The sequence below is a fragment of the Seriola aureovittata genome, chromosome 12 (assembly GCF_021018895.1).
Source record: "Seriola aureovittata isolate HTS-2021-v1 ecotype China chromosome 12, ASM2101889v1, whole genome shotgun sequence".
Taxonomy (NCBI): Eukaryota; Metazoa; Chordata; class Actinopteri; order Carangiformes; family Carangidae; genus Seriola; species Seriola aureovittata.
Genome location: NC_079375.1, coordinates 1,959,326 through 1,973,608, shown reverse-complemented (window position 1 = coordinate 1,973,608; position 14,283 = coordinate 1,959,326). Strand labels below are relative to the sequence as shown.

Below are 14,283 nucleotides of genomic sequence, written 5' to 3'. Positions count from 1 at the left end.
ACATTTAAAGAGATGTTAAGTAGATGCCGTGTGTGTGTGTGTGTGTGTGTGTGTGTGTGTGTGTGAAAAAAAAAATGTAGCATGAACCAACACCTTACTAATTCAGATACCAAAGATGACAATGCTACATCCTACATCCTCCGGTCTAGACTCAGAGTCCTGCTGACTGGTCGATGAGCCTCCCTCCCACCTCCCATTTTCCACATTTAGTTATTGAGAGAAAGAAGAAATATGGTGAGGAGGTTTATTTAAAGGAAACTGATTGAACTGATTGACACGCACACACCTTCACACACATGAGGATGAAGATGAAAATATTTACATATATTAGGGTTTCTTGATTTCCTTCCTGGAACTGACAGCTCTGAAACAAAGGTGTTAAACACCAGCTCATTTCCTCTCAAACCATTTTCTTTATCAGTATCTCACATTTCTCCCACGCACACACAAAATAGAACTACTATGTGAGACTGTGTCAGTAAAACAGTGTTACCTAATCAGTCTTTTTTTTATCTCATTAAATTGTTACATAATTTCCATATATAATATAAATAACATAAACATGGAAAGAAACTCCCTTCCAGCCGCTCCTCGCTAGGCTGCTGAGGTTTTTCTTTATTGCTGAACTGCTGTATGTTGTGACAGCGCACTGAACGTCTGAATGACAAATACATTCATTAAACTTGAACTATAAACACACAAACACACAGGACAGATTGTAGCAGGCAGTTTGTTTACTCACTGTCTCTACATGAAGAGAAATGTCGAGTCAGATCATCCACTGTGAAACAGTGCTCAGTCATCTCTGCATTATCACATCGCTACTCAGTAGTTATTACTACATTATTAAATCAGTACTCAGCATCACTACGTTATCACGGTACTCAAAACACACACATACACTCACACACTTGTCTAACTATATTTGTCAAAGCGTCATTGATATAATGCATTCCCTGTCTCCTAACCCTAACTCAAGGAACTGCAGTTGTTGTCACTTCAGTGTAGGATTCACTTTTCAGCCCCAGAGGTTGATGCTTGGTTTGATTACCAGCAGTTTTACGATAGTAACCATCGACTCAGCTTCCACTGTCCTGAGATCAGTTATCGTACTGCAGCATTGTTATGAATGTGTGGATGTGTGTGTGTGTGTGTGTGTGTGGAAACTGAACTTGTGCATTTGAAAAATTCCTTTAGTCTTTTCTTCCTACGCGTTAAGATCAGATCAAAATAAGTGGTGAAATATGTGCTGTTGTGTGAACATTTCATTGACTAAATATGCGCTAGAACACGTTCATCTTTTGTTCAGAATCAGCTCCTTATCACAGGTAACCGACACGACTTCTTCTCCTTCCTCCCCGCAGCGCCACAGAGCTTTACACAGTGTAGACGCCGAGCGTCTCCTGACTTCACTGGGGAAGCAGAGAGTGGGTTGTTCCACTGCAGCGAAACTAGACGGTCATTGGATAAATGCTGGGCTTTGTCCCGCCCATCGGACGCTCAGCGTCTCTGGGGGTCTATGGGGCAGTGGGCTGGCCCGGATGCTCGGCTTCTGCATGATGATTGGATGATCTGTCTGAGGCTGAGTCCCTTTTTGATTGACAGCGAAATGAGCGAATCAGCGATCTTGAAGTATCAGCATCCACCGGAGCAGTTTTCAAGTTTTTCATTCCGTCGTTCGGAGTTGATCTGGAGACGTTACTGATCCTCAGCGACTTTGTCTTTGTTAAAAACGACTAGCGTTGTGTTTGGCGACTCTCTTCTGTCACTCTGCGAATTTACATATAAATAAACGGACACATTTTATGATGTAGGCCGAAAATGAGCTTCCCCTCCTTATAAGACCAGCAGCCGCCACTGGTTAAGAGGCAGCAGCAAGTTGAGTAACTTGTCCTTGTAATCACCTTGGTTTAGTCAGGGTGTACTGTGCAGCAGCTGTCAACTTGTTCTTTTGCACGGAAGGTTTTTACATACATATTAAATGTACATAATTACAGTTTACCATGTGACATTATATCCATGTCTTCTAATTCTGTTCTGCTTTTTAGTTTTCACATTAACATATTTCCCTTTTCTGTTAATCAATGTGTTGTTACATTTTTAAATTAAGTTTAGTGGTTCGGACCCAAAGGTAGAACTCAGACTCAGAGGCCGTCCAGTTTATTGTAGAACTTAGGAATAAGGCGATGGAGAGATGGAGATGGCTGGGTGCTGGATCTCAGGCTGGGGTTTGTAGACACTATGAGGAGTGAAGCAAGGCAGGGTGGAGCTGAAGCTGGAACACAGGCAGACAACAGTCAGAGTGGAGGCTTGAGCAACACAAGGACACAGGAACTTAGAATCTAGGAGTTTGGCTGTAGAAAGAGCTGATACCTAACAGGTGTAGAGTTCTCTGTGCAAGACCTGGAAGGGAGATCGCCATGGATTCTCCGCATACTGCACATTTGATATGTTTAGTGTCAGTGCAAAGGAATAATCCTGATACTTCTTCAGAAAGGAAGGAGAGCAGAAAGGTGAAGACGTTCATGTAGAGAGCAGAAAGAGGTTTGCTGCTGTTACTGTCATGAGGAGGTTTTACTTTTAGTTTGATGCAGTTTTCTCATTTAGTGCAGTAAACTGCATCACACATTGAGATGGTGGTTTATGGTTAGGGGGTGTGTGCCTGTCCGTAAAAGTCACAGCAAAGCACTGATGTAAGAACTGCTAAAATCTCTCACATGTAACTGTGTGGTCAATAATCTGCAAGTAAACAATATCAGTTCCCACAGACAGAACAGTGAATACAGCCTGTGATTGAAGTGACATTTACATTTCATTCATTTTGGTTTTAAAATGACAGATTCGTTATAATGTCACAGTTAAATTGAAAATATGTCATTTTATCCATAACAGCTGTGTCCCACTTCAGGGGCCACATCCTTCAAAGGCTGATGGTATCACAGCTGCGCATATACACTTCCCCATTTCAAAGGCTGCTTCAAATGTCTAATTCCTTTCCTGGACAACGAAGACTCCAACAGGTGGATCCTTCGTGGTCCAACCTATCCCACGATTCATTGCATGCCGGTAATAAACATAATATGGCAGCATTAACACGGACAGAGAGCCTGAGGATCACACTGTTAAATTTAAGTATTGTGTTTCAGCTCAGTTCAACAGCTAACGGTACAGCTGTTAAAACCAAGCTACGGTGGCCCTGAGAGCTCAGTGCACTGCAACTCACAACAAACCATGAAGGCGTAATCCTGACCGCAGGGGCCCAGGTTCCAGTCCAACCCGTGGCCCTCTGCACCACATCATCCCCCCTCTCTCTCTCCCAGACTTTCCTCTCTCTCTCTCTCTCTGCCATTTGTGAGAAAATTTTGTCATTATTACTGTGTGAAGTCTTGATGGCTAAAAAAGTGTTTTCTGAGGTCACCATGACCTTGAACTTTGACCTTCGACCACCAAAGTCTAATCAGTTTGTCCTTGAGCAAATTTGTGCAAAACCTGAAGAGGTTCCTTCGAGACGTTACGGAGATATTGCGTTCCCAAGGCCGAACCGTGTTTTGTGAGGTCACCGTCACCTTGACCTTTGACCACCATGATCTAATCAGATCATCCTTTAAGTCCTCGTGAATGTTTGTGCTAAACTTGAAGAAATTCAGTCACGGCATTTCTGAAATATCACGTTGACGAGAATGGGACGTATGCACAACCCAAAAACAACTCGCTTCCGGCTCTGGCTGTCGCCGGCACGGATCAAGAAGAATAACTTAAAAAGAAACAAGTGATGAACCTGCTGGGACACACTTGTTATTCACTGAATATCAGCGCTTTTAACCTCAGAAGTCGCAGTTGAGCACAGAACAACAAGTCCCAGGTTCATCACTTCTTAGCATCTCCTGGACGCCACTCTTGTGCTCACCACACTTACCATACTAAAGGGCCATAAACCACAAGTTTCCGTGAAAAAAGCTATGTGTTGTCAAGGTTGCTAGGCGACAGGAGCTGCACTTTGTGTCGCGTCGGTAAGAGCTGGCACACGTAGGGCCGCAACTTTGTAGGCCGTGTCCTCTGAAGGATGAAGCGTCGCTAAAATCTCAAACGATACGTGGATGGCGTTTTCAAGTGTGTATATTTCATGTTCTATACAGTATATATTTCATTCTTATTTGTGAAAATTAAACTATGATAATAGTTTCTCAGTAACGTGCACATTTTCAGCGTTTTCAAAAACAAGGGTGTTTGTGGATGACGATTCTTCTGCTTTGCAAACCTTTTTTTTCAAACTAGTAACTATGAACGCTGCGAGTCCAGGACAGAAAGAGTTTGAGGCGTCAGTCACCACAGTGAACCTGTGAAAACACAGAGGCTCACAGGAAAGGCAGAATTATATGCATTTACAGTATATAGAATAAAAGAGAGCTACACACGCACACACACACACACACACACACACACACACACACACGCCATCTCTGTGGGTGTAATGACAACACTTCCCTTATCTACATCTGCACAGGAAGCAGGGAGTGAAATAAGTCAGTGAAACCACAGGTTTGTGTCCTGCTATATGATTCATCTTGCTGTTTGCCCTGCACACACCCACACACTCACATCCACAGACACAGACACACACACACACACACACACACACACACACCCTTTGTTTATAGCTAGAAGATAACTGATTTATCTTGATACATGTCGATACACGAAATTATTTTTCAAAGGAAATTAATTAGAAATGAAAAAAAACTGATTGGTGCAACGACAGCAACGTGTCTGTTTCACATTATTTATTCAAAAGTCACACAACACAACAACGATCCGGATCAGTGTGTTAGAGGCCCGGCGACACTCAGCGCTGTGCGTCATGAGTAACCGCTGTCTCTTCTAGATGATGCTGGAACTGAGCTTTCCCCAACCCGGATAATTAAACCTCCACTCAGCAGCTGTCGGAGCAGGACGACTTCCTCTCTCGTCGTTCTCATCAGTGCGTGGAGCTGGTCAGTGCCAGTGACCTGCGTCCAGCCCCTGTGTGTGCTCTGCTGTCTGGCTCAGCAGGTTGATGGTCTGTCCTTCCCGGAGCTTCAGCACCGCCTGCTCCAGACTCCACCTGCAGGGAGTGACCAACACAGGTCAGAGATGGTGACAGAAATCTATCATCCAAAAAAAAAAAATGTATAAAATGATTTACACATGTCCCGAGTCTATCTGAACATAGCCCACCAAGGTGTGAGTGTAACTGAAGGTGTACCTGGGAGGCGGAGCTTCAATACTGTGTGGAATTCTGTAACCATTAGTTAGAGAGTAATTCAGTTCATAGCATTGCTGCCATTGTACATAGACCCAGTCTCATTTGTTAAGGTCAGAAAGGGGAGGGTATGTTACCTTGTGGCTGACCTGTTTGCTAAAGGGAGGGGTGGGAGGTTTCTAATATTATTTACACTACACCAAGTCTATTGCTTATGTCATATTTGTGATGTATGTCTGCAGTGGCAGGAATGGTGAAGAATAGATAGATGCTGTGTGAGTCAGTGTAGCGTCTAATCTGCCCTCAGTCCCACAGAGAAGAAGAGCTTCCTCCTGACTAAAAAAAAAAAAACTCCCGACTAACATCACAGAAACACACAGATGTCTGAAGCACCTAGAAAGAGATCTTTATCTCCATCCCAAAGAATCGCTCCGACAAGAAACCACATTCAGCGACCAAGAAGAAAACACGGGTGAATCGTGGTGTGGCTTCCCGCCGCTGGAGACAGCTCCGGGTAAAGAGATGCAGTTTGATGCCGAGCTGCATCTTTTCTGTTAGACTGGTGAGTAACATCTAATGTTGCTCTGTAGCGAGTCTGTTAGTGCAAATGACAAACCGCACCGACAAACACTTCAAGGGGCATAAATGTATGACTGATGTTGTCGACAGATGTTTTAGCGATGTAGCAGAATTTAGTCTGTTCCTGCGGCTGTTCCTGCTCCTGATGCGTCAGTAACTTTTCTTTTAGTGAGACAAAGAGACTGTTTGATCCAGAACCAGCGGGTTCATTTATTATACACACACAACAGACCAAACATGTTTGAATATAAAGAACTAATTGTCCTGTCACATGTTTGTCTGTATCAGGACCAGAATTCCAGTCCAGTCCTCCCAGTGATGGACCAGCACCTGCCTTTTCTTCTGAGTCCGGCCTCATCAACCATCAACAACCACATGACAGTAACACTTCAGAGTATTATCCCTGCACAGAACACATATTGTCTATACTGTGATCTTCTGCACATCCTGCTCAGCAGGAGTTTGTCAACACTTTTCTACATAGTTTTTTTCATAGTTTTATTTTTTTAATGTGTGTAAATGCTGCCCTCTATGGAGGTGGAGCAAGTAGCACGATCTTACACATTACACCTTTAAAAAATCTGTACCATTTCAGTTATATAACCTCAGTACTGACCCTTCTGGTAGATACCTGTTAGCCTCAGGAAATATTAACAATATTCCTATTACCTGCATTAAAGTACCATATAGTCTAAAGGTAGATGTACATGTGTAGTGTGATTATAGATCAGGTCTAGGTTTTATATTAATACTGTGAAAGTATCAAAGCTTCAGTCCACAGAGAAATGCTCACAGCCTGTATTCAGAAACTGAGCCTTAAAACCAGCCGTCAGGACTTCTGGAACATTGTGATGTCACAAGGAAACACTCATCTGTGTTTTATTTGAAGTGTTGATCCGTAAGAAGATATATTTGTGATGATTTGATCTAAACATCTTGTTTCAAATTTTTGTGTCACTGTTTTCTAATATGTCATCAAACCATATAAAAGCCACCTGGGAGGCAGATGTGGGTGTGGAGCTGAATGAGGAGGTGTGTAGAGAGGAGGATGGAGCGGATCCATTCAGGTTCAATCAGTTTATTCACTTCAAAAGTCATAAGTAGATTAAAAAATCTTTTAGTGTATCTGATATTTGTGAGAGACGTCACAGCTGAAGAGGGACTCAAGGTCACTTTCTGGTTTTGTCCTAAGATTGTCATCTTTGTGATTTACAGACTGAACCTGACGCCCTGTTTGTTTGTTCTGCAGCTTCTCTCAGTGCCTCTCCAACAACAACTCAACCGACCTGAGCAACCACATAGGTCGTTTTTTCTTCAACCCTCTGATATGAGCCACAGAGGGGTCTCCTGAAATAGCGGCCCCCACGGCGGCAGGGCTACCGGACCTTCACTTCATTTTGAATAAACCTCAGCGCCAAAACGCGACACAGGCAGAGAGAATTAACGGGGGAAGGAAATGCCAAACTGCATGACTGCTGCTGTAAGATAGACTCCACCTGTGTTACATCGCTACGACACATCAGTTTGATCAAGAACATCACGGAATGGAGTGAGAAGAGAATGTACTGACCTGTTGGTGTCATGGTCTCTGACTGAAAAAACGTACAGATAACCTCCGGTTTTTGACCCAGTCACGGGAATCTTCATCTGCAACGCAATAACAGTTCACCATCAGGATCAGTGTTACATCACACGTCATAAAGGACGAGGGGCTGGTTACACGAAACACCTCAAGTTTTCTACTTAAGTATGGCCCTTAAGGTTTCATTTCTCCTTAGCTGAGGGAGTATCTTAAGTGTGTTGCACAGAATCTCGTAAAAATGTTTCCTTAGTTAAGAAACAAAATTAAAATGAAAGAGATTTTACAGCAGTAAAATTCTGCATTGTTAAGGGTTTCTCCCGGTTGAGGAACACTCTTTATGGGATGAGTTGAGTGATGAGTCATGTTGCAGTTAAGACCGAGTCGGAGCTACTGTTGGTTTTTTTCCTTAGCTTGGTCGCTAAGGTCTTTTGTTCAACAGACTTTAAGTGATTCCTTAAGAAGAAGACTAAGACAAGGAAAAAACCTGAAATATTTAAGTGAACATATTAAAGAAACCTTAAGGAGAAGACATAAGCGTGTTTTGTGCAACTGTTTTTATTTCAAATAAATCTTAACTCAGACTTTAAGGAAAATCTTAACTTAAGGTGTTTTGCGAAACTGGCCTCTTATCTACAGCAGCAGCATCCGGGCTGAACACAGAATAACACACTCTGATGACTGTCACAACACGGTACCTGTGCAGTGTTCTGATCTACACGGTTGTGTCTGTCAATCAGGTGGATATTGTAGACTTTTAAGGGAGGGGCCCCGATGGTTTCCATGGCGGCTGGACATGCTTCCAACTTCTGCAGAGCCAGTCTGTGGTAGTCTGACGTAGAGAATTTCTCTAATTCAACAGCAGACAGGAAGTAGAAAAAGGAAGAGCGTTATGAAATAATAATAATAACAGTGAGTAATAGTGTTGAAAGCAGTTTAATGACGTGTGATGACTGAGAGCTACTGAACTTGCAAATTCTAAGAGAACTGTATCCAACTACTCATGTAGCGTAGCCCCTGGCTCACAGATACAGACTCCTCACACCCACGGTCAAATGTCCCGGCAGAGAAAGAGTCATCTTGACGCAAATGTCCTCTGGAGGCGGCCGATCATACTTGTGATTCCCTCAGGAAACAGGAGCACAGCTGTCTCACATGCATCTAATGGAACAACCGCTGTTTGTTCATCAGCAACTACTGGTGGTGCAGCCACAGCCAATCCAGGAGCAGCTGTAGCCCGTAGCCCGCAGTACACAGAGTACAGAGCAGCGTGACTGAGAGGGGAAGAAACATCCACCAGCCATTCTTTAGTAGCAAACAGAAGCCAGGAAGTCTGTGATCACAAAGGGTGTAACAGACTCTGTGGTGCGACGGTGTTGGATAGAAATGAATAGAATAGAAAAAGAATAAATAGAATATATTGGATAAGGGCGTTGTGTGGCGTAGTGGTCTGTCATTCCCCCTCTCTCTGCCTCCCCATTTCCTGTCTCTCTACTATCCTGTACAATAAAGGCAAAAAGCCCAAAAAATATACTAAAAAAAAAAAAAACTGTTAGATAGAATTGAATAAAATATATTGGATAGAAAAGAACAGAATATATTGGACAAAATAACATAGAACAGAATAGATTGGATAGGATAGAATGTATTTATTGTCATTGCACATTGTCGTACAATGTGCGTACAGCCATGAATTTCCCCTAGGGGATAAATAAAGTATCTATCTATCTATCTATCTATCTATCTATCTATCTATCTATGACATTTGCTGTTCAGCTCCTACAATTGTTCATTTAACATTCAATACACACACACACACACAGGCCTTGTCTGTACTGTACTCACTCTGCATCAGGTAGTACATGATGCCGACCCCCCCGCCCGTCAGCACAGTGGTGAAGATGGCGAGCTGCTGCAGGTGACTGGTGGAAACCCTCATGTTTGTTTGTTTGTTTCCTTCCCTGTTAAGCGTGAACACACAGAGACACAAGTCTGGTCATTTCACTGGGACAAATGTAGACACACAGCACTCTCTGCATCTCAGCTACAGCTTCAGACTGAAGTCAGCTGAAACACAAGTCTGTGGTCTGATGCAGAGGTTTTCAAATCTCGAAGTTTAAGAGGCAAGATGAGAGAGGTGTGAAGCAAAGATACTGCGTGGAAGAGACAGGTTTATGTCTGTGTTCTAAAAACAACTGGAAGTTAGTTCTGAGAAGTTTGGCCAGCTGATCCCCCCCACAGTCAATAACTGGAACACACAGCTAACAGGCTGCTCAGGTACTTCAAACTACAAACTGAGTAATAACTCAGATCAGATCTGAAAACAGCTGTAGATTTACTGTGATGTACACTTCATAAGGAAGTCACCATCTCTGAATACTGAAAATAAACATGAATGAATTTTGAACAAAACAGAACAAACTGTTGATGTTGTGCATGTGTGACACATGGATGGAAAATGTAAATACTAATACATGATAATCATTCAAAGTGCCTTTGAAAATAAATGTAGATGAATCATTTCCATTCTTATATGACTGTTTTTTGAAGTTGCAGTTAAAGCCAACGTTACCAGTCCCCACAGTGCGCTGTATTTCACATAAGCTGATATAATATTAGTCTGAAGCATTTATGAGTTACCGTGTGTTGATGCACTTACAGGGTTCAGTCCCGCCGGCTTCGTTTTCTCTTTCGGTTTGCTTCAGATCCAGAAACCCTTTGTGAGCTGTTCACATCAGGCCCGAAACAAACCTCATCCTCATCTTCAGTGGAACTGGAGAAAAGAAAAAGCTGAGCTCAGTGACGTTTGTTTCAGTTCTGTCTCCATAGATGTTCATTGGTGGCGATTTGTAACCTGAGGCAACGGTTTATATTCTGTGCACATGCATTTTCATGTTTTTGTTTTTTTTACCAGAACAAAAAAGGAAGCAGGAAAAAAAATTCCTTTGTTCTTCTTCTTTTGTCTGTATAAACCACTTTCCCATGGTTCTCCAGTGGAAGACAAACCACTGCATCCTGTTTTCATAATGATGTATGTGAATGTGACTAGGACACCAGCTCAGCTGATCTGAAATCAGCCCAAACATTCATCATCACAGGAACATGTAGGAATCATATGTTCTGAACTGAGGTCACCCCCCCCCCCCCCCCCCCTTTGTGCACCAGTGGACCAGAAGTTCAGTTATTATCATTCATTTATGAACATGTGAACTGGAGGGTAAATGAGCCGCAGCTCATCAGCTGAATGTGATGCATCATTTCATCAGGAGGATCCTGCAGCAGAGTCCTGAGCACAGAGACACAGACAGGTGAGCTCTGACGTCACAGTGACGTTCGTCAGCTGATTAAAAATAAAGACAAATATTAGTTGATGTTTGAGCTGCTTATGAGCAGCAGGAAACTCTGACAGAAGGATTCGGAGAGTGGCAGGTGAGGAGAAGCTTCACAGCACGTTACAGCTGAATTAGTATTTAACGATTTTAGTCTCAGATTGATAATAATAAAATCTAATGTCAAATATCTGCGGATAACAAGAGAAAAACCGACACAAGTCCTGATATAAATAAGTGAATACACGAAGTTAATGTTTTGCAGTAAAACTTTCCTGTGTATGTGTATGTCCAAAAAGAGCACGTGCACACATACACAACTGTCCACACCTGCAGTCCAACATAACACATCCCTCCGCCCTGGTCTTACAGAGCCACAGTCTTACTGCAGCTGACTGATGACGTTTACATGGCTCACGTGCCGTGACCTCTAACCTATGACTGTCTAGTTTTGGACGTTACGGTTTGAACACTGGTCGTTGTTCCTCACTTGGAGTAAAATGAGAAAAAAAACCTCTCACCTTGTTTCAAATCGGTCGGACAACGTTACTCCGTTTACTTCCGTGAACGTCACACACACTTGCGCCAATTGGGTATGGGGTTCGCTCCATTAAAACTCTGGCGTGTGCCGCTCATGTTCGGGCCAGCCGGCGTCTATACTGCTGTACTGTCATTCCGTAACTACAGAGTCTTATAACGTCATATATCACGTCACAACAAATCATTATAAAAAATATATAGATAAAATAAAACACATGAGGCTGAAGTTTCTCTTTACTGAAGCATCGGAAATGATCAGAACAGAATGAACACACAGATTTTAGACTGTAATACTGGTCTGTGATAGACTCTGTAATACTGGTCTGAAACCAGGGCCATGTATAGCTTTTTGGGGGCCCTATGCAAGATGCTGTTTGGGGGCCCCTATTTTGTCAAACTACGTTGGGGGGACTCCAAACCCTTTAAGATGATTAGTGGAGAGGCATCAATCTGTTACACTTTAAGAGAATAACAGGATAGATTTGTGAAAAACTCTCTCAAATTAAAATTAAACATTTCAAGTTGACCCAAGCAATTAAAAGCTAGAGAAAATGATAATAAAAGGTAAACAACGAGGCTTCTTTACGTCAATAAATGCAACAGATTTTCCTCAAAAAATGTTTATTTCTGAGAAAAAAGTTCTTAAACATGAAACATAACTCAACATACAATTCTCTCCCCTTTGACCTAAAAGAATAAAGACATAAATAAATTGTCTGGCTCTGCTTGGACTGAAGCTCCAAAGTATTTCAGAATTACACCTGTAAAGACAAAGCTCCTTGGGTTACCAAGCAAAACTGATCATAAGCAAATATTCATATTATATAATTTCAGTTACATTTCAGTGATACAGAAATTCATAATCTGTTTATATATACTATATATATATATAACTATACATTGAAATATACAGTGTCCCTTTAAAGCATGTACCCAATTTCAAAGTTGTCACTTTCAGCTTTGTTCTGCTTTCATCTGCACATTGTACTCTTTAAAGTAATAAAACGATGGTAAATTAGTGATGAGCACTATATGATATAGAGGGGATATTTTTACCTATTTTTGCAGGACATTACAAAGTGGACAACTTGTATCTGACTGATGATATGTTCCTACCTTGTATTCTTACTGAGGGCAGAAGTACTGGTCCTATATAGTGACTCTCACCCCCACGGGGTGAGTGCAGTGTTCAAATTACTCAAAAGACCAGTGAATGTCCACACCAAAGAATTTAGTTCAAATTGCTTAGTGAATCTTTTCAGCAAGAAATGAACAATTACAGAATTCTGGATCAGATGTGCCTTTTCCTAACCAATAACAAGTGTTGGTCAGTCCACAGTCTGACAACCTAACTCTCCCTGATCCAGTGTATTTATACAAGTACAAACAAAGAAATGTGCACGGGCGTTTTGGCGTCTTCTGATTGGCTCTGCTGGCTTCCTCCTTCCCGTCTGACTCCGACCTTAAATGTAACCTAAAGCTCAGCACGCTCAAAGGAAGACAGTTAATGTAATCACATAAATGACCTCTTATCTACCTCTGTTACCTCCGGCTGCCCCCGACACATGTCCATAGGGTGATCTTTATCAGTGGTTGTAAATAATTTCCCTGAGGCAGATGTTTAACCAACCACTCACCTTTAGCACCTAAATATCCACCAGCATAAATCATTAAACAGTTTTAACTTAAATAGCCTGCAATACTGCAACAATAGTATAAATTAAATTTACTTTAATTTGTGTTATTATGGTTCTTTTGAATAAAAAAAATACTACATCAAAAACTCAATTCTATTGTAGGAATAGAGGCAAGTTTGTTCAAATTAGCAAACTTACATTGTCACAATAAATATTGTAATAAATGTGGCAAAGACTGCATTAAGTCAACTAACCACAAAATGCATATACAAAATACAATAGGAGAGAGAATAGGACAATCTTTCTTAACACATTGATCATTCAAAATTCATAGTGCTATATGAATAATCCACTGTTATACTACTACTACTACTACTACTATGTTTTAATATCCACCTGATTGACGTTTCAGTTATAAAGCAAACTTCACATCATAGGCCTATAAAATGACAACACACTAAAATTATTACAATCATCGTAAAAACAATCCTACAGAAATGTTCCTGAGGTAAATATTTAACAGCACAGGAGGTCTGACTGAGAGGCGACACCCACCTGACAATGACATGGCAGACATGGCAGACATTTGCCCAACAACACCCCCTCCCTCCGGAAGTGTAATGTTAACGAGCTGAATCAGCTTATTAATAACCACCAACAATTGAACTCAGCCGTGCTGATGTTTGTTCACAGAGTGCGACAAATGGTGATATCAGTTCTGACACTGATGAAGTTAATAACAATGTCAGCACTAACAGTGATAAACTAGTAGTCCTATATATACAGTAAACATGTCAACATGTCCTGTCTCTCTGCATTCTGGACCCAGAGGTGTCCCAGGAAGTTAGTAGAATAAAAACAGTACGTCATAATGAGCCATTTATTTAAAGACTTGCAGCAAAGAGACCAAAGCTCATGGCTCTAAGAACTACAGAGTCCTTTAGAGAAACGACAGGAGACAGTTTGAAAAAATGTCTTATCTCTTATCGCAGCCACAGAACTCCACGGGTGTGTCTCATACTATTTCTGAGCTCAGTGGGAGATGAACTCTGTTACTCTTTTTTTGAAATATGGACAGATACTCATAAATGAACCCAGAGTAAAGCTTATTGCTTGTAGCTCTGTATATGTCCCGATGTCCCCTCCTTCTTTTCAGGAGCAAAACCACAGAACGATCTGTTCAGGTTCTATTCTAACTTCTCCGTTTCTACTTTTCTCTTCATTGTTAAATTTTCTACTGCGTCACAGTGAGTGTTAATGCTGAGAGATAAGACACTGTGTGGTAATGGTCTAACAGGTCTTCAGTGTTTATTCGTTTTCTGATGATTGTTTCATTGATTGATTATGTTGAGTGGTAAAGTGATAAGCTCGAAACACATC

General features: G+C 41.6%; 1 protein-coding gene across 1 annotated transcript; it reads right to left on the bottom strand.

Moving 5' to 3' along the window:
• Positions 1–4,766: 4,766 nt before the first annotated feature.
• Positions 4,767–11,367, bottom strand: LOC130178350 (cytochrome c oxidase assembly factor 1 homolog). The gene is made up of 6 exons (XM_056390466.1): positions 11,248–11,367; positions 10,057–10,170; positions 9,243–9,358; positions 8,096–8,247; positions 7,389–7,465; positions 4,767–5,101 (listed from the first exon to the last, which is right to left on the bottom strand). The coding sequence occupies exons 3-6, from the start codon at positions 9,334–9,336 to the stop codon at positions 4,993–4,995; spliced, it is 432 nt and encodes a 143-aa protein (XP_056246441.1). The 5' UTR covers positions 9,337–9,358; positions 10,057–10,170; positions 11,248–11,367; the 3' UTR covers positions 4,767–4,992.
• Positions 11,368–14,283: the final 2,916 nt, after the last annotated feature.